The sequence below is a fragment of the Xyrauchen texanus genome, chromosome 14 (genome assembly GCF_025860055.1).
Source record: "Xyrauchen texanus isolate HMW12.3.18 chromosome 14, RBS_HiC_50CHRs, whole genome shotgun sequence".
NCBI classification, from domain to species: domain Eukaryota; kingdom Metazoa; phylum Chordata; class Actinopteri; order Cypriniformes; family Catostomidae; genus Xyrauchen; species Xyrauchen texanus.
In genome coordinates this window covers 9,915,983-9,935,459 of record NC_068289.1, presented here as the reverse complement: position 1 = coordinate 9,935,459, position 19,477 = coordinate 9,915,983, and the positions used below count along the sequence as shown (strand labels likewise).

Below are 19,477 nucleotides of genomic sequence, written 5' to 3'. Positions count from 1 at the left end.
GAGGATCAACATTCCAACTCTGCATAATGATTATCCACACACCAGGTCTTTGCATTAATGTCCCTGTGTTTGGTCTTCTCCATAGGTATGACTTCATTGAGATTCGGGATGGGAACTCAGAGACTGCTGATCTGTTGGGGAGACACTGCAGTAACATTGCCCCCCCTGCGATCATCTCCTCAGGTCCTGTTCTGCACATCAAATTTGTCTCAGATTACGCCCACCAGGGGGCCGGCTTCTCGCTACGCTATGAAATCTATAAGACAGGTAAGCGTGTACCATACCCAGCAGGATGTAATTCATCATAAACAATATAATGTCAAAGACTTGCCTTCTGTTTACACATCTCTCCTCTGTGCTCTAAAGTAGAGTCTTCTGTTCTAGAGTCTTCTTGTACTAACACAACATTTTAAGTGTTGGGAGAGTTGGTATGGCCCCATTGAGCTTGTCAAGATCAGAGAAAAGCATGATTTCTGTGTCAATGGAACTGTTTCTCTTAACACGTATCTCAAATTCTCCCTTCACACAGGAAACACAGCACACATCTTCTTTTATTTACTCACTACTCTTTGCAGCATGGGCTGTAATGTGTCAAATCCCACCTTCCTGAGAAGTGTTGGTTGGCTTTTGTAAATCGGAGGGAACAGTCTCCATTGGTCAGCATGGCGTCATTGACAGCCCACCATTTTTATTACTTTGGTTGAAAGGTAAAGATTCGCTTTGGTAAACTGGAGGGAAAAGTTCTGATTGGAGAGTTCAGAAGCAGGAAGCCATTATTACACTTTATGACAAGTTCCAAATTATTTTTTATGGATTGGAGAGAAGGGTGTGCAGTAGATCATCATCATCTCCTTTACTGACTTTCTTTAGGTCTTCAGGGTTGAACATTCAGCTTTACTGTAGCTGGGGTGCCTTCTTGCAATATTCTAGTAGTTCTCAAATACAGTGGTTCTGCTTCAGGAGCAGATTTTAGATTGAACATTAAAGGGATAGTTCACCCAAAAATGTTAATTCTCTCATCATTTACCCACCTTCATGCCACTCCAGATGTTAATGACTTTCTTTTTTTTTAGCTGAACACATTTGAAGAAAAATAGAAAAATATCTTAGCCCAGTAGGTCCAAGTAGCACCAAGTGGCTGCTCATCCATATGCTCATCATCGTGTATGGTCATCCATACACCACACTGGTTACATTAATGTCTTCTAAAATGATCACTTTTGGTGCAAAAAAGATCAACATTTAAATACTTTTTAACTATAAATCAACCCTTCTGGTCAGCAACAGTATGCACATTACTAGGAAGGCGGAATTCCCGCGGTCTCTCGCGTGACGTATTCACGATGGCATGTTAAGGACATAATCTCACGGTTTTCTCTTGGTTGAGACATACAGGATGAGTACACAAATGCACCATTGTGAGTAAACAAACAGATACAAATACAAATCTAAACCAAATCCAACAAAGCTTCTGTACAGCGTTCCCATTCTTCCGGGTATGTGTCTGTTCTCGTGAGAACATGCCAATGCGATTACGTCTCACACACACGTACCGCTGCTGACCGGAAGAGATGATTTATAGTTAAATAGTTATCTTTTTCACACCAAAAGCGACCGTTTCACTTTAGAATACATTAGTTTAACCAGCTAAGTCATATGGATGACATTTATGCTGGCTGTCTGTTCCTTTTGAAGCTTCAATGGTTGGATCAACAGCCACTTGTATTTTAAGGACATACTGAGCTAAATGTTCATCTGGGATGGCATTAATTAAATGAGAATTAAAATTTTTGGGTGGACTAACCCTTTAAGTGACAACTCAACACAGTACAAAAATTATTTACTAAGTAAACTAAAATCTCCTGGAGATTGAACATTTTAATTTTGTAATATTTCCATACGAACTGCATACAGTATGTCCAACAATATGCAATATTATTAACATTGCATAGGCTGACTTGGAAAATGGTCAGTTTTGTATATTTTCTCTTCAACCCATATTAAATGCAGTCTTATTTTCATATTTTATAGGTCATATAGGTCTTATATAGGTCATATTTTCTTTTACCTTGCATACATGTGTTTGTGGTTTTTGAGGATGAGGGCATGTCACACAAACCTGTCCATGTTGGCATCTGCCTAATTTAGCAGCTTCTACCAAATCACAGATGAATTAAAATACAGTGGATTTGATTGGACAAAAGCCTTTGACATCAACAAAAGACACAGGAAGCATTTTCTTCACCTTTTTTGAAAGTTGATAAATTTGTTTAGTCTTTTCCTTCTGTCCTGCGATTAGAACAGACCAGCGACCAATTTTTGGGTCTCGACCCACCAGTTGAGAATCACAAACCTAGCATGTTTGACATTCACCGTCAAAAATTCAGATCAAGGCAGCTGCTAGTGGGCAAAATAAACAGAGTGGGGATGTTCCTTGTTCCTATTTCAACCTTCTGAAAGCATTCCGGGAATGCCTCTTTAATTGACTCCTGATCTACTATCCCCTGAGTCCGGGGGCAGGGCAGCTAGGGCTACTAACACAACATGTGTGACGGTCTTTCCTATGATCTCCCTGTGGTTGTGAACCATGAAAGGGCTGATGTTTTGAAGTTGGAGGAAGACATTTGTCAGAAATGACCAGTTAGTCGTGTCAAGATTGGGGGTCTAGGCCTGGGGGAAGTTACAGTCGGATGGTTACAAGGGATTGGAACACAAAAGAGAGTTCTTAGTGGGCCACTAGGCAGTCAAACTGCTAAGCTCACTCATTAGTGTGAACACCCAACAGTGAGAAAGAAATCAGTGAACACTTTAGCGTGAACAGAGGCCCCGCGTCTGGAAGGAAGTGATGACATGCTAGCCCACAGTCACATGAGTGTAATCTGATGTGTGGGAGCTCCTAAGCAACTGGCGAACACAGCGCAGAGGTACGACTCGAGACAGTGATGAACGCTATCATGACGGCAGGTTGCAGATTTTTTTTTTTATCATAAACAAGCAATAATGATGAGACCCATCGGTGTGTGGAAGCTCTCAGTTGCCATGGCATTAACAAGATCTCATTATACTCACAGGGTGCGTGTGAAAATGTGTGGGAGTGTGTGTGTGGATATGTACTGGTTCAAACAAAGACAAAGAGAGTTTTTGAACTGTAATGAAATTTGAGATAATACTGTATGTGTTTGCCACTATGATTTGGTTATGTATGCATATTCATTCCAACATAAACTCCTCTAGCCATTGTTGAATCATGTTTAAACGTACATTTGTGTTACCAGAATAATTCAGAAAGGGTTGTAATAAGATCCTATTACAAAAAGAAAAATATAATTTACCATTCACTTTCATTGCATATTGTTTTCCATACAATGAAAGTGGATGGTGACTTGTTTATCTAAAGAGAGAAACAACAGTAGAAATGTAAATGGATCTCAGAAAACCAGAGTGTAAGTGTTGTTTATTTATATTGGTGAGTGTACTGTACTTGTCCTGGCACTGTCAGGGCAGTGTTCTCTAGCAGTGATAGGAATCTTGGGTAAATACACAGCCAGGAGGTGTGTCTGCCTTGTGTTGCCCAGCCTGCTGCGAAGAAACACTGTATCAATTTTCCACCTCCAGTTGCAGACAGAAAAGCAGCATTTCGTGGGCCTTAAGTCCGCCAAACTGCTTCCTGTACCACCCAGTGGCATGCACAGACCTCAGGGGCAGGGGAAGGGGCAGAAGGTAAAAAAAGTGCACTGATATCTTTTTGAATGAGTAGTACTCATATATACTTATTTCTTTATGTTTACTATATTTAAGAATTTTCTTCTATTATATACAGTACATATCATAAATTTTCCATTCTTTAATTTATCACAAATAATAGCCTATTCTGTTCTCCTTTTCTGTGGATACCACTGGTGCCACCAAACCCCTGCCCTTGAGATCAAAATGATGTGTAATTTTTTAAGCTGTCTGGATCTTTGTCCAGGACTCCTACTGTATTTTGCAAAATGAATGTGTGATGTAGCGTTAGCTCCTCGGACAACACCCCAAAAAAGACATTTGTTTTCAAGTGGTCATTATCAGACGTTTTTTATTATGAGGTTGTTGTACACAAATCTAAATTTTTAGGGGACAATTTCACTAAACAGTTGTGCCACTTTTGTGTGCTGCCTTTCAGCTCAAAAATCTGCATCTTATTCACTAACCTCCCACAATCCAGTGTAACCAGGTGCAATCAGTGTTGAAATAGGGCTGTATTTAAATTAATTTCTACAGTCCCAGCAGCAGAGTATGCCAGATCGCTGCAGTCTGCCACATTCTCCACACTCTAGCTCTCATAACTGACCTGCAAGTTTGGGAATTGCGCTGTGCAAATTGCAGTCAGATCTCAGATATTTGTGGGCACAGTTGTCTGATTTGCATAATATGCAAAAAAAAATAAATGACAACAAAAGTGTTAGAAAGACCAGTCACCTTACATACTGCCTTAAATCTGAACCTCATTTATATATAAAAAATAAACTTAGTTTAGTCAGACATACACATAACCCTATGATTCTGTTGCCACAGCAACAAAATGAAAAATCTCAGCCAATCAGATCTTCATCAGTAGAGGTCTAGTAGAGTAACAGCCAATTAAAGATCACAATACAACTGCCTTACAGCCCTAGTGATGCCCAGAGTCCAGTAGTGAGTGCATCTCATGTACTATCAGAATTAATAGTGACTAACTGATGGAGATACTGCCCTCGAGACGTTTTGATGCCCTGGCATGTTCACCAATCAGATCACAGCTATTTTTTGTTGTGATGAGACGCAGCTGTTTGAAATATCAATCTGGGTCAAATTGGGGTTTGGGGGGTTTTCGGGATCTCATGGAATAAAAAAAAAAAAAAATAAAATATATATATATATATATATATATATATATATATATATATATATATATATATATATGGAAAATGTATATATAAGTAAATTAGGCTTATTGTAGAACCATTAAGATTTTTTTGCATTGTGACAAATAAGTACATTCACCTACCAAATTCTTATTACCTTAATGTGTGTGGAATTTTACTTTGAAATGTTTTTGTTTTTTGTAATTCCCATTATTCTAAATGGTGAATCTCATTAGATACTTATTACAGTAGTATGGAAATCTTCAAATCTGGAAACCAGAAAGTCCTACTGTGCAGTGCAGAATTTGTCTTTAACGTAAACATGACAACTTAAACCAAATATTGGCATAATAATAAAGTTTGCTGATATTCAAGCTACATTCTTAAAGCCAGGAATCCTAATAAACAAGCTTGTCTAGACATGCAAGGTCCATATGGACACACTGATACTATGCCAGAACTCCTCACACAGACCAACATCTGCAATATTTCTCATGACATGAATCATGCCAGCACACCTCCCACATTCACTACAGTAATCTCTCACACACAAACACAATTCACTCATCCATGACAATCATTCCTATTCTACCCAGCAACGCTCCTTATTAACAGACCCCCCCCCTCCCCTCCAGCCACAGACAAACCCCACCACACTCGTCAATCTCGGCTCTGAGCCTCCAACACTTTCCAGCTTTCCCCTGCTAGAAGAGGGGTGGGGGAGAGTTCCCCCAACCTTCTGCATGCTTGCTGTTTTTACCATGCTCACAAACATGAATTAATGAGAGAGAACAAAAAGGCTGATGGCATCCAGGTCACTCATGCAATACTCACTGTGGTCCAGTACAGTAGAGGCTCAGCGGGGGTTTAGGAAACTGTCTGCCTGTCTGAGATGGCGTGAGTATGAGGGGTCAGAACATGACTTGCAGGGTCTCATAAGCACGAATATACGCTTGGCTATACTCACGCACATGCACAGCCAATCTGAGAAACAGGCCATAATGAAGCAGAATGTCACTACTGCGGGGTAAAGGGTGTCTGACAGCAGATCTGACCCTGTAATGTGGGCAACATGACACACTCAAACTAGATCCTTTCACGCAAGTGTGTTTTTGTGGTTTTAATGTGCAGGTGATTGGAGGAAACTAAATGCAAAGAAATAGATTCACCAACATGAAAGAAATATCACAAATGAGAAATCTCTATATCTCAAAATCTTCCTATAGACAATAATGAGATTAAATGAAGAGCAAAAGGAGACTTTTGCTTTTGTTTACTGTAAGTCTTTGCTTATGTCTGCTTCTCCCAGGTGTCTGGAAATGTCACAAACTGTCCTCATATTTGTCAAAATACGAAACACTTCGATAAAAAATTATAGATTTCAGTCGAAAATATCCACACTCATTTCCCATCAGATTATTCCAAAATTATCTGAGCTATGCTATCCACATTCATTTTAGGTCTGTATGTGTTGCTGTATGTCAACATGTATTGTCTAATTTTTATATCCCATTTTAGGATACACACCTAAAAGAAAAATACTGAAAGACCAATGAAAGAGCAACCTCTGTGCAATAGAATTTGGTTTCGTCATTGGTTTTGTACCATTTTGTATTAAATCATACTCACTTTCTGTGGCCAGATCAAATTCATACATGGTAGTGACCATAAAGGCTTCAGTTAAGAATATTTGCTGCGATAAACCCTAAATTGTTCATAAAACAGAAAAAATATGTGTTTTTTAGTAGTTCTGTCATTTTCCAAACAAAGCCTTCCATAGTTTTACGTTGGAAATGCACTAAAATAGCACCAGTTCAAATAAAATTAAAAATTTCAATTTCAAGTCCAAGTAGGAGGTTGACTAATTGAAATAAGTAGTCTCCACATAGGTTCCATATTCATTGCAATAGGCATTAAATCTCTTAAACTCTCATCTTCCACAATATTAATCTGCCAGTAGACTGTGGCTATCTGCTTTGTTACAGCAATCGTGAAGCCTCGTTCACGACACACACACACACACACACACACACACACACATACACACACACACACATGTTGGTGCAGCTATCCTGATGAGGACTCTCCATATAGACATAATGATTTTTATACTGTACGAACTATAGATTATATCCCCTACCCCTAAATCTAACCATCACAACAACTTTCTGCATTTTTACTTTTTCAATAAAACATAATTTAATGTGTTTTTTAAGCGATTTGAATTATGGGGACACTAGAAATGTACTCATAAACCACATTTATAGCATAATACCCTTGTAATTACCAGTTTGTTATCCCCTCCTCCCCCCCCCCACACACACACATACACACAAAGGCCTTGAACAGATGTAGTGTGCAGTATTATTGGAGGAGTGAGCAGTGAGTGTAACATTAACCGAGGCCTGCTGTCTCTCTGGGACCTGTCTCTCTCTATCAGCTGCTAGGGTGCCAGACAGGACCAGATTTCCTGTTTGCTATCCACATTGAGAGCCCTTGCTTGGGTGAGTGTGTTTGTAAGTGTTTGTGTATATCATGAGTGTCGAGGTCTGGCCCGAACCTTTCCTCATGGGGTCAGTGACCCATCATTAAGGCTTCAGACACCACACTGCTCTGTCTGCAACTCTAGAACTTTAAATTAGAGCTGTTATTTTTGGAATGGGAACATTTCATTTATGGATTTTACTGCCACTGAGGAAGAGGACAGTTAGTGTTATGGAATAAAAGTGTGTACATGCTCTCTTGGGTGATGGAGAGTGTATAGGTGATTTGAGGATGTATGTACCCATGAGACACAGTTGTCACTCCCTGTCTGTGCGGTTCCCATACAGCTGCTCGGAAAGCACAGAAATAGTTAGTGTTTGAGTTATTGAATAGTTAAGAGACACAGACCACTGAGCATTTGCTCTTTGATCCTCCAATATTTAACCCCTCACTTAGCCCACCACCTATTCCAAACCCCTGTTAATATCTTCTCAAACTATTTCCCTCTCCTACTATCTCTCTTGCCAGTGTGTTACTCTCTTTTTTGTATCCTGCCTCAATGTTATGCGTGTAACTTTGTTAGTATCAATTTACTAATAACTAATTCTAACAGATATTAGATTGCAGAAAGTATCATATAGGATATCATTTGCACACTGAATGTGTGTTTTGAGGAGTGTGTGCTTTTCTATGCATTAGTATGAGCACAGTGACATCTCTCAGAAGAGATGGCATTACACGTTAACGTGATGTGCATCGTGTCAAAGGCTGCTGGTGACTTGGCATGTAGGACATATGTGTTGGCTGAAGGTGAAGCGTGACTGTGCATGTGTTAGCATACAAAACAATTACCCTTGTGATACAAAGCCTAGCACTGGCCAGCACAGGCTTACATCCAGCATAAAACTGCACATGTTTACCTTGTAGCCTATTTTTTCAGACAAAAAGGAAAACATTGTAATTTTTTTCATACCCTCATTTCATTCAAAACCTATTTGACTTTCTTTTACTGTGGAACAGTATACAATTCATACAATTGTATTTCATACAATTAAAGTGGCTGTAAAGCTTCAAAATTACCACATCATTTGCCCACCAAGGGCTACCACACAGTCAAACTTAGATACAGTACATTAATGCATATCATAGATCATGTCCTGACATGACAAGCATTTAGAAACTCTTTTGAGTGCTGCTTCAGACTCCTGTGGTAAATGAATATTGACAGCAGCTCCAGGGATAGGAAATCACTCTAATTCAGCACTTTTGCAGATGAAGAATTTTTCTGTAAAGATTTAAAGCTTCACTTTGATGAATGTTCTCATTTTCACTCACATCAATATGTTTTTCTCAGAGAGCCAACCGAGTGTGTCTCTCTATACAAGAAATACAAGAAAATTGGAGAGCAAGTAATGTGCTTTTGCTACCACTCCAAAACAAGTGCACTCTCTGACATTTTGGTCAATACAGAAAAGACTGTCTCTTATGAATCTCTGAAGATTTTGCACATTTGATGGCCCCCCAAAAGGACACTAAAGCTGCACTTAAAAATGTATGAACTTAATTGCATGTATAACAAAATGCGAAACCAAATGGAATCTGAAAACAATGTATGCTAAAGATATTCTAAGAACTAGCTTCACCTTTCTTATTCAGTTTTACAATGACATGTAAAATAGATATACATAGATTCACTAAAGTTTTACTACCAGAAATTGTCCAGGTTCATTTTGTTCATAATTTAAACCTAACAAAGAGTTTTTTTTTAAGTGTTTTGCTGGAAAAGTGCTATATTTATTTCAAATAAATGCCATTGGTTTGATATTTTGTTATATAATGGAAAGGCATTCATATATATTTAAGTGTGCCTTAAGGGTCCAAATAATTTTGGGGCCACCGTTCACATATACAGTCAGAGTGTTTTTGATCTGTTGTCTGCATTTATGTTCTCATTTGTCTCTTCTCAGGCTCTGACTGTTCCCGAAACTTTACCAGTCCATCAGGCGTAATCGAGTCGCCTGGCTTCCCTGACAAATACCCCCACAATCTGGAGTGCACCTTCATCATCATCGTTCCTCCTAACATGGACGTCACCCTCACCTTCCTGACCTTCGACCTGGAAAATGACCCCTTGCAAGGGTCTGAGGGCGAGTGCAAGTACGATTGGCTGGAGGTGTGGGACGGCCTTCCACAGGGTGAGTTTAGATGCCCGTAATCCTGAAGAATTCCATGTGGATTTGTTGTCTGAATTTGGATTAGGACTGTGGTATTCCAAGTCCAGACCACCCGTGACTTTAAGAGGATTGTGTTTCCCATTTACCTCTGACCTCACTGTCTGCTTTGAGATCAGTATGTCGCATGTCTGCCATACATAATTTGGTCAGTTAATGATTTCACATCCACATACCATCCCCTTTACATTATGGGAGTCTGTCTGAGCCATCTGGTTAGTTTATCCACTAGTCTATACAGCTGTTCACTTTTACCCCTATGACATGCGCAAGCCGGTCCATTGTCCGTTGTTCCAGCAGCTCCGCTGGTATAAAGCTCAGGCGCATTGCTGTCGTGCTGTTACTGCGGCTGCCGTTGGAGCTATTTTAGTGCTGAGCGTTGGCAGATGAAAGCGGAGCCCAGGGCCTTACTTTACCTTATCTGCGGCAGGCGGGACAAAAAGCCATGACACCAGTATTCTCCCACACAGAGAGGTTGAGAAGGATGGGGGTAACAGCAGCCATGGTAACCTTTATCAGTACAGTGAAAATGGGGTGTGACTAACACTGCAAGATTTAAACCTTGTCTGGAATAGAGTGGTGTGGATTGCTTGCTTTTCCCCCAGCTGTCTTATTAATGCTTCAGTCCTGAGATACTCACAATGACCACCCCACTCTTTGTGAGTCTGTTTAGTGATTCATATTTTATCATTGCACATGCACATATAATCAGATAATAGACACTCAAACACACCACTACACTGAAAGATCACCCTAGTGGAAAAAACAGGTCACTAGTTAAGGTGGTCAAGCTGTTTTTAGAATGCATTTTGTTTTTAGGTAGCTGGTGGTCAGCCATCCCAAACCAGCTTGTCTATGATGGTTTGCCAGGTGAAAACCAGGCCCAAGAGCTGGTAGTCCATCTAATCAACCATCTAGACTAGGATTGAAATAAAAAATCCTTATTCTCATTGTTGTAATGCATAAAAACAATGCTATATTATTTACATTGTATGTATATATCATGTTAGTATTTGTTGTACAATACTTTTTTTATGTTAATATATATATATATATATATATATATATATATATATATATATATATATATATATATATATATATCTTGACATTTTAAAGTACTGAGCACTTCTCTTTTAATAAGTAATTAATATTGGTGTTAACTGTAAATTCAAATAGTCACAAAACAAAATGCATTAACGGTCCTCAAAATAAGCAAATAAGGCTAATTTTCTTCAAAATATAAAATGCTAAATATTTTGATTTATAACTGTGACCTGGAAATGTTTTTTTCATATTCACCCCCACACAAGCGACATGAAACCGATTAAAGAGATGCACACAGATATACAGTCCTGATCATAGTAGGATACCTTAACCAACTTATATCATCATCAACACCATCGAAGGCAAGAAAGAGTTATTTCAATCACATGTTCAAGAGCTATTGCTTTATTAAAGCCCTTTCCTCTCCAAAAGAGAAGTAAATTAATTTTTGTGAATGATACAATGCTTTTTCATCCATCCAAGACTGTGAGTGTGTGAGTCTGGAGGATGGATTCATTACTGTGAGACAGCATCCACTCTACTGCAATACAGCCCGGGAAAACTAAATCATATACATCTGTTGACACAAACGTCCCAGTACTCAGAGGTGCTCTGTTGTATAGGTTGAATACATACATATGATGAATAAGCATTCTAATCTTCAGAGTGGCCAGCTGGAACATGATGTAAAAATGTGACCAGTTCACATCCCAGCACAGAGAAACCATTACCCCACGTCCCTTTTGTGCACAGATTTACCAATCTTCAGTACACACAGCTCTGGGTATGGCTCTCTGGACACCCTATCAGAGCTTACATTTGTCAGTTAAGGATTTCATATATTAAAGCAGACTTTGCCGTTCTGTTTTCAGTTTTATTATTATTTCAATATTATAATGGTAGACAGAGAAAATGAAACGGTGTTTGGATGATATGAAGCTTGTTAAATGTTTTTTGTTTTGACTCATTTGTTATTCTTCCATTTTTGTGTTTTGCAGTCGGCCCTCTAATTGGACGGCATTGCGGTACCAAAATCCCAGCTGAAATACAGTCGTCTACAGGTATCCTCTCTCTGTCCTTTCACACTGACATGGCCGTGGCCAAAGATGGCTTCTCTGCCCGCTACAACATGACACTTAAGGAGGTCAATGACAGTAAGTGTCCATTCTTTCTTTTTACGTGCACCCCACTGTTGTGCTTTTTTACCTCCGTGTATCTCTGTTCTCTTAAATCTAAATTCAGAGAACTCTGGTGTTCCTCAGATTTCCACTGCAGTAATGCTTTTGGCATGGAGTCAAGCAAGATCAGCGATGACCAGATCTCTGCTTCATCCTTCTTCTATGATGGCCGTTGGTCTCCAAGACAAGCTCGCCTTAACTTTGATGACAACGCATGGACGCCCAATGAGGACAGCAACAAAGAATACATCCAGGTGAGGTTTTCTCTCTTTATTTGTCTCTTACTTGCTCATTTTAATCTCCTTTTCTGCACATTTAATCTTCATTATGTCCACAACAAGTGATGGTCATCGTAATACTCATGCAATAGGCTTTACGTATGTACTCAAACAAAGAAACAAATGCATGGCCAGCATTGTTGCAGTTGTGCAGCACCTTGAAAGAACTCAAAATTTGTGTCAAGCTTCCTGTAAGCTCAGCATCTGACCAAAGTATACTTTGGGATTAATTTTCTCTATAGGTACTGTTGCATATGAGTTCTTGTGTTATGTCAGAATGCGACACAAAATCATGCTTAAGTAGCTATAAGCAGGTGCGTTCATGAGCTGTCTATTCGTTCCCATTTTTTATATATTTTGGCTGAAATTTTTAAACGTCATTGTCGTTTAAGACACTGAACTGGCAGACTTCAACTTTTGTATTCTGAGTCACTCATATTAGGTACCAAACCAGGGCTTCTGAATGACATTCACTACTTTTGGTATTGGTGTGTCGTATTTGTGTCAGGATGTTGCTGTGTTTTGGGCTTGTGGTAGAACTCATAGTGGTTGTTTTGTGTTAACATCTGATATTAGTCCTTCAATTTCAGGTTCCACGGCCTAGACATCTATCTTGACAAACAGTTTACAGTCGTAAATTCCAACATGCCCAAGGACCATACTTTATACCAGACACCTCTGCTCTGCTGTTTGTTTGTGTGGAAGGACAGAAGTTTTTGCGGTTGATATACATACAATATGATTCACATTGCAAAACATATGGCATGATTCGATACATCTCGATTCATCACAATATGATAATTGGATTGGGATTGAAAGAGCTCCAAATGCACATGAGACACCCAGAATGTCAGTGAGAAAGAGTGAATTTGCAGGATCAGTTTCAATCTCTTTTGTGTAGTTACATTAAAATACAAGCTGTTTTGAAAGTAAAGTCACAAGACTCAAAGAGTACATGTTGATATGAGAGTAGTGTGATTAAATTGCTTACTGTCCTTGTCTGTGTAAAGTTATATCCAATATTTCAACTCATGTCATGACCATGTAAAGCTGGTCACTTAGCATAATATCAGGATATCAGAAAGGGACTGGGAACCAGAAGTTCAACCACCTAGAAAATTGTCCCACCTCAAAGAGGATTATTTAGACAACTTTATAGCTCCATTAATAAACTGTTTTTTATATATATAATTTATAAGCAATACAACCTTCACATTTATGCTTTTAAACTCTCTGGGACACTGGCCCCATTTACAGTATTTAGATTGTAAGTGCATTATTGTAACACCCATTTTTGTCTTAAAGATAACTGTTTGATGAGTTTAAATATTTTTTAATGGTAATCAACATTAAGTGCAGACTTTAAACCCGGAATGTTCCTGTAACATTTAATGAGATCTTATGTGTGCTCTTCTTCTCTTCTTCTATTTCTCTCCCTATCTCTTTATTACTATTCATCAGGGACTGATTTATTCTACCCTCCCTTTTCAAATGTGGAGGGCTGCATCTCTCTCTCTCTCTCTCTCTCTCTCTCTCTCTCTCTCTCTCTCTCTCTCTCTCTCATTCTGTGCTCTGGGCAAAGGGGCTGATGATGCACAGCCCGCACTGATGGTAACAACCATTTGATTGATGAGGGTCCTTTCCTAGGAATGAATAGTTAGCAACTGTTCTGGGTTCTATTGATTTTTTGTCTAGGTGTGTTTCTCTGTGGCCCTAAGCAGCTTTACAGAAGGTAGTGCGTGTGTGCGAGCTTGTATCTGTGTGTGAAAGCCACACCTGTCTCTCTGACAGATAACAAATGCTGCAGTTTTGCCGCTCATGTTCGGATGACATCCCACTGAGCGGTGAAAGTCGAGGATCATGGGTAACAGCCCTTCTTGAGGATGGTAGCTGCATGTCTGATTAAAGACCTTGCTACGGTCAAGGCAGAGCAGCAGAGAGGCAGTTCTCGGATTGTAATCATCTTCATCATCATCTTGGGGGGGTACAGAAAGTGTGTGTGTGTGTGTATGGGGGTGGGGGTGGGTGATAATCTGTGTGGAGAGCTCTTTCAGCTCTTCTCTCTAGCTCATTTCTCTCTCATCCCACCTTCTGCTTCCTCCCAGTTCTCTCTCCAATCACTGTCGAATCATCCTATTTGTAGTGGTGCTTGCAAAGGGAAGCAGCACTATTAATACAACAAACCCCTAACCCTAAGTATTAAATCTCATCCCACTCCATTTCTGCTATGAACATCAGTGCTAGCTCATATTATGTGGCTTGTTAAAGGGATAGTTCACCAAAAAAATGTAAATCCTCTTAACATTTACTCACCCATTTTTTATTTTGTGTACTATTACATTACTTAGTGATGGACAGTATGAAGGCTGTAAAAATCCTGGGCTGCAGGGATCCTAGCACTATCTAGCCAAAAAAACTTTGGGATTTGACTTGGGGCAGTAAGCAACAACCCAGAATACCCTAGAAACCACCTAGAAATGCACTACAGCAGTAATCACCAAGAATTTTGTTGTTGCTTCTCCCCTTTTAATATCTCTCTTTACCCTCCTCTCTCTCTTCTCTTCCTCCTAAGGTGGACCTGCATTTCCTAAAGGTCCTGACGGGCATCGCCACCCAGGGCGCGGTCTCCAAGGAGACACAGAAGTCCTACTTCATCACCACCTTTAAGCTGGAGGTCAGCACTAATGGAGAGGACTGGATGATCTACCGCTTTGGCAAGAACCACAAGGTAAGATAATGTGGGAATACCATGAATATGTGAATATGTGGGTTTGTTTAAGATGAAGAGAAAATCAGAGAGAGATAGAGCTGTTGGTTGGTTCTCCTTCCTGTGCTGGTTATTTATCAGAGATATGTGAAGCACTGTCATACTCAACTGTGTGTGTAGCTAGCAGAGCTGCACTTGTGAAAGTCTAATAGAGCTGTTAGCCAGCTTTAACAAGAGAACAAGAAAAAAAAAAAACCAACAAGATAAGAAAAAGTTGCAGGACATTGTTTAACTGTAAATTCCCCTTTTCTATTATTATATCTTTTTTTCTTTTTAGAGCAGCATGGTGTGTTTTGCTGTGGTAGGTTTGTTAGAAAATTGTGTTTTCTGTTGTTAGCAGCTTCTGTGCTGATGAGCATTATAATGTAATGTAATTTTAGTAATACAGGATATTGAAATGATAAAAAATATATGGCAGAACTTGATTTATCCATTGGTCATTGGGCGTTCCATATTAGAATAAAGTTAGACCTAAATAGCTTAAATATTGGTTAACATTTTTCAAAAGCCTGCATGGCCTAGGTGATGTCAGCTGAAAAGGAAATTAAATTCATATTGATTTAAGATGACATAGACATTTTTTGTTTATTTGGAATAAGGCACCCTCCTGTGTGGCACACGTGTCTAATATTTTTTTATTAACAAATCCCCTGTAAATCCTGTTTGGAGCTGATTGCTTGACAGGGCCACATCTAAAAGCTTTGATGTTATGATGATGATTTTGGAAGAGGCAGTAAAAAACGATATGACCCGACCACCACCAACTAGATTAAGGGAACCCCCCTGGACCCCCTGCTGGAATAGCCTGTGCTTTAATCTCCCAGAAAATCTCCAAGATCAGTCTTCCCTTAATGTGCTGTGTATTTGCGGCTTTAGTTTCAGTGCGGCTAAGCTTTGTTAAGAAGTCTCACTGTATTGGAATGGGAGAAATGCATGACCAATCTGTGTCTATTTAGAAACTGTACTATTTAATAATGTGCTATTTAATCATATGCCTGGAAGAAATTATTATTTATTTTTTTATGATGGCAGCTATCTAATAAGATGTTCTAGCCCTGCGAATAGATTGTCTGTCTGAATGCTTTCAGGCATGGCATTTTAATATCACCAAATACTGCAATATAGATTAACAGGAAATAATGTGTCGGCACTGAATGAATATGTAAATTTGCAATACTGTAAAACATTTGCATGTAGGCGTCTGTGTAAACAGGCTCAGATTCAGCCAGTTCCAAAACCTAGTGAGCTGACTTGCACAGACACAGACCTTGTGAGGGAGCATCCTGACCAAAATTTTACCTCTTAATTAAATTATTTAACAATGCAATACAATAATAAGCATAATGATCTACATGCAATGCTATGTCCTTAGAAATTGGCCAACACAAGTTATCTTAAAAAGGTGCATACTGTTGATGCCTTCACATCAGGAGTGTGACTATGCCTTAAAATGTTGTCTAGCCTACTAGGTTTTGGAACAGAGCTACAGACTCCCTTGGAAACCAGTATTTCATTGCAAACCTAGCAAAGCACACACACACACACACACACACACATAAAAAGAAACACATGGATATACACTCAATCCCAAGAATGTGTCATTCTAAAACATTATCTCCCTCCTGAGAATGTATCTGATGAAGTCATCAACATAACGACAGGAAATTTTAAGCTGTTTTCACAAACATGCTGTTTCAAATTGTGAGGAAGTCAAAAGGTCTATATCCCTTTCCATTGTAATTTCCATTAGAAAGGTCTGCTGGATTCCTTGCTTGTTTAACAATACCATCAAGACTCTGTTAAAGGGTTTATCTAGAGCGAAAGCATATGGTGTGTGTGTTAACATCAACTCAGATCTCAAAACAGAAGCTTGACAGCTCCATCCATCTCTGTGCATTCCTTCATTTTATATGAAGTGCAAAGATAATGGAAGACTGCCGCCAGATCCCAGGAGGAATCTTCAGTTCTTCCGGAGCATTTAACCTTTTGTGATGTCATAGAGAATAGATGGTCTTTCAGATGGGTCATCTACATAAAGGACAGGCAGAGTGTGTGATGGGGTAATGTGCTCAGTGAAATGAGGAAACCAGTTCGCGAGCGCAAACAGAAACATGCAGTTAGGCTAACTGTCTGTAGTGTAAATATGGTTATCATTGAAGATGACAAGTGGTGTTTTAGAGGAAGCATTTACACCTCTGAGGGTCATAAAATGTATCGTCTATTCTTCTAATTACTCTGTTCTGATTTGAAACGGCACTGTGAAATATCTGTGCCAATAGCAGCACCAAATGAAATAGAAAAATGGTTAGCATTTCCAAAAAGGCTTCCCAAAAAGGCTTCCCAAACACTCTCCATGTCTTCCATTGTTCAGAAACAGGAAGTCTCTCCCCAAACTCACGACACTCATTGATGCAGAAGTTGACACGTCACTCAAACAACAATGTTTCAACATAGCCACAGTGTTTACACTCTTTGGGAAATCAACCTACAAATGGCTGGTTTAAAGTGACTCTGCACATTAAACTGAGATAGGAGAAAGTATTTTAACATCAAACAAATGACGTCGGCAGCTTTAAAATGGCAGCCATTTCCAGTTGAGTTCTCTGTAAATGTTTTCTTTACAACAGTGAGAATGTAAAACAAGGAGGGACGGCTTTCACATTCCAGTTTCTTCAACTCAATCTTGGATGCAAATCTGGGAATTTAGAGGAAACCAGAGAACTAAATCAACATACTAGACAGATTTCTTTCTCTCTGAAAATTATTAAGTCTGCCAGCCATTGTAATCCACAAGCTGAGCTTCCACACGAATTAGCTTTTTAGAGGGAGTTTTTTGTTTTTTGTATATTTACATTTATAATAAACAGATTTTCAGAGATTTCAACATGTAGAATCACGCTCTTAACATTTTTAAAAACAGGCCACGTTAGCCAAAAACACATGCCCACTGTTTAGTGCCACTCAGTAAATGGCCTTGTACCAAATTTGCAATTATGTATTTTATATTATACTGTATGTATAGTAATATTTAATATTACTATTGTGAACTGAAATAAATCTAGGTGAAATTGTGAAAGAAACTGTGATCAGTTACAACATCTAAAAATATAAACTTATACCTATAAAATATAGATGTGTTTTCTTTCAACTACCCAAATATAGAAAAGTGAAATTAGAATGTGTGAAGAGATTCATTTGAAAGAATACAAGAGAAATATAAAAGAACCTGGGGAAAAGAGAAAGATGAGTTGTTTGTGTACAAACATCATTAAACCCTTTGAGACTTTGTGCCTCTTTCTGTAGTTTGTGAGTCACAGTGTTTAGCCCTATCGGTCCCTTCTAGCACTACCTCTCTCTTTCTTTTTCTTTCTGTCTATATCTCTCTGTCTTTCTCCTCCACTAAGGCTGAGCCCGGACTGGCCTGCAGCCAACCAGAGCCAGCACGCTCTGTCAACATCTTCATCTGGGGCATAGAGGTTTGGGAAAGAGCAGGAGAAGGGCAGAGAGAGAGAGAGAGTGAGAAAGGGAGGGGGAGAGAGTAATGACTCAAGCAGAACTGTGAATGCTGACCACATTTCCCAGCGGTCCCATCAGTCTATGGTAAAAAGTATGGCAGCAAGCCAATGCAAAGCAGCAAGTGATGGGGGAAGAGAGATGGGGGATGAAAGACAGAAAGATGGACAGAATGGGGAACATAGCTCAGTCCAGTCTGTCATAGCACCTCTTTCATCTCCCGTGACCCCACTGTGGCTGTGTGACTTTCCGGAACACAGCCCAAGCAATGAGGCGTTGTGGGAGAGAGTGTCCACATCTATAAGAACACAATCTCTCTCTCTCTCTCTCTCTCTCTCTCTCTCTCTCTCTCGCTCTCTCTCTCTCTCTCTCTCTCTCTCTCTCTCTCTCTGTTATATTAGCAGAGAAAACTTCAGAGGAAGTGTTTTACTGAGGCTGTTCTGTCCTTACACTCTAACCTTAGATGGTTTACCATGGTTTACCTCATTCATACAGCCACATATACGCACATTTTCCTGCATTGATAATTTTTCTGAGTCTGTTGTACTCAAGACTCCTTGGACTGGCAGAACACATTTTTCAATAATTCATATAACTGTTAATCTTTCTCCATCCTAATTGATCTGTCTGTGTGAGGACCTGGACAGACCAGCAGATCTTTTTGCCTATTGTGTAAACAGCAAAAAAACACATATGAGATGGAATATTTTAAGATCAAAACAAGATATTTAGGTAAACTAGTGCTGTCAGTCGATTAAAAATTTTAATCACAATTAATCTCATAATTTTTCTTTGTTGATCGCGATGAATCGCAGATTTTGAAAGTGCTGTAATTTGACTCTAAATATACTTCTCTTCCAGTCAAAATGCATTTATTTCCTTCTGACTCTGGGTGGACACATCGCAAAGGTTTTGCGCTTCCAACCAGTGCCCATTGAATGCATTAACTCTTTATTTTGACTGCTCTAATGTAAACATAGACGTTTATGTCTGAACTAGAAATAAATTAATGGGAGAGAAAAAAATCGGATATGTATCTAAATGTAAATTTAAGCTTCAGAAAATCTCTCAATTCGAATCAAATGTTTCTTGTACC

The 19,477-nt window shown here is 39.2% G+C and overlaps 1 protein-coding gene across 3 annotated transcripts in view; it reads left to right on the top strand.

The window, feature by feature from the left end:
• nrp2b (neuropilin 2b) overlaps window positions 1-19,477 on the top strand; it is an 89,154-nt gene that overhangs the window by 26,252 nt on the left and 43,425 nt on the right. For all 3 annotated transcript variants that reach the window (XM_052142592.1, XM_052142591.1, XM_052142593.1), the window contains 5 exons: window positions 86-267; window positions 9,335-9,562; window positions 11,644-11,799; window positions 11,908-12,077; window positions 14,674-14,829. In XM_052142592.1, the coding sequence (XP_051998552.1) occupies window positions 86-267; window positions 9,335-9,562; window positions 11,644-11,799; window positions 11,908-12,077; window positions 14,674-14,829 (892 nt within the window). The remainder of the gene's footprint in view (window positions 1-85; window positions 268-9,334; window positions 9,563-11,643; window positions 11,800-11,907; window positions 12,078-14,673; window positions 14,830-19,477) is intronic.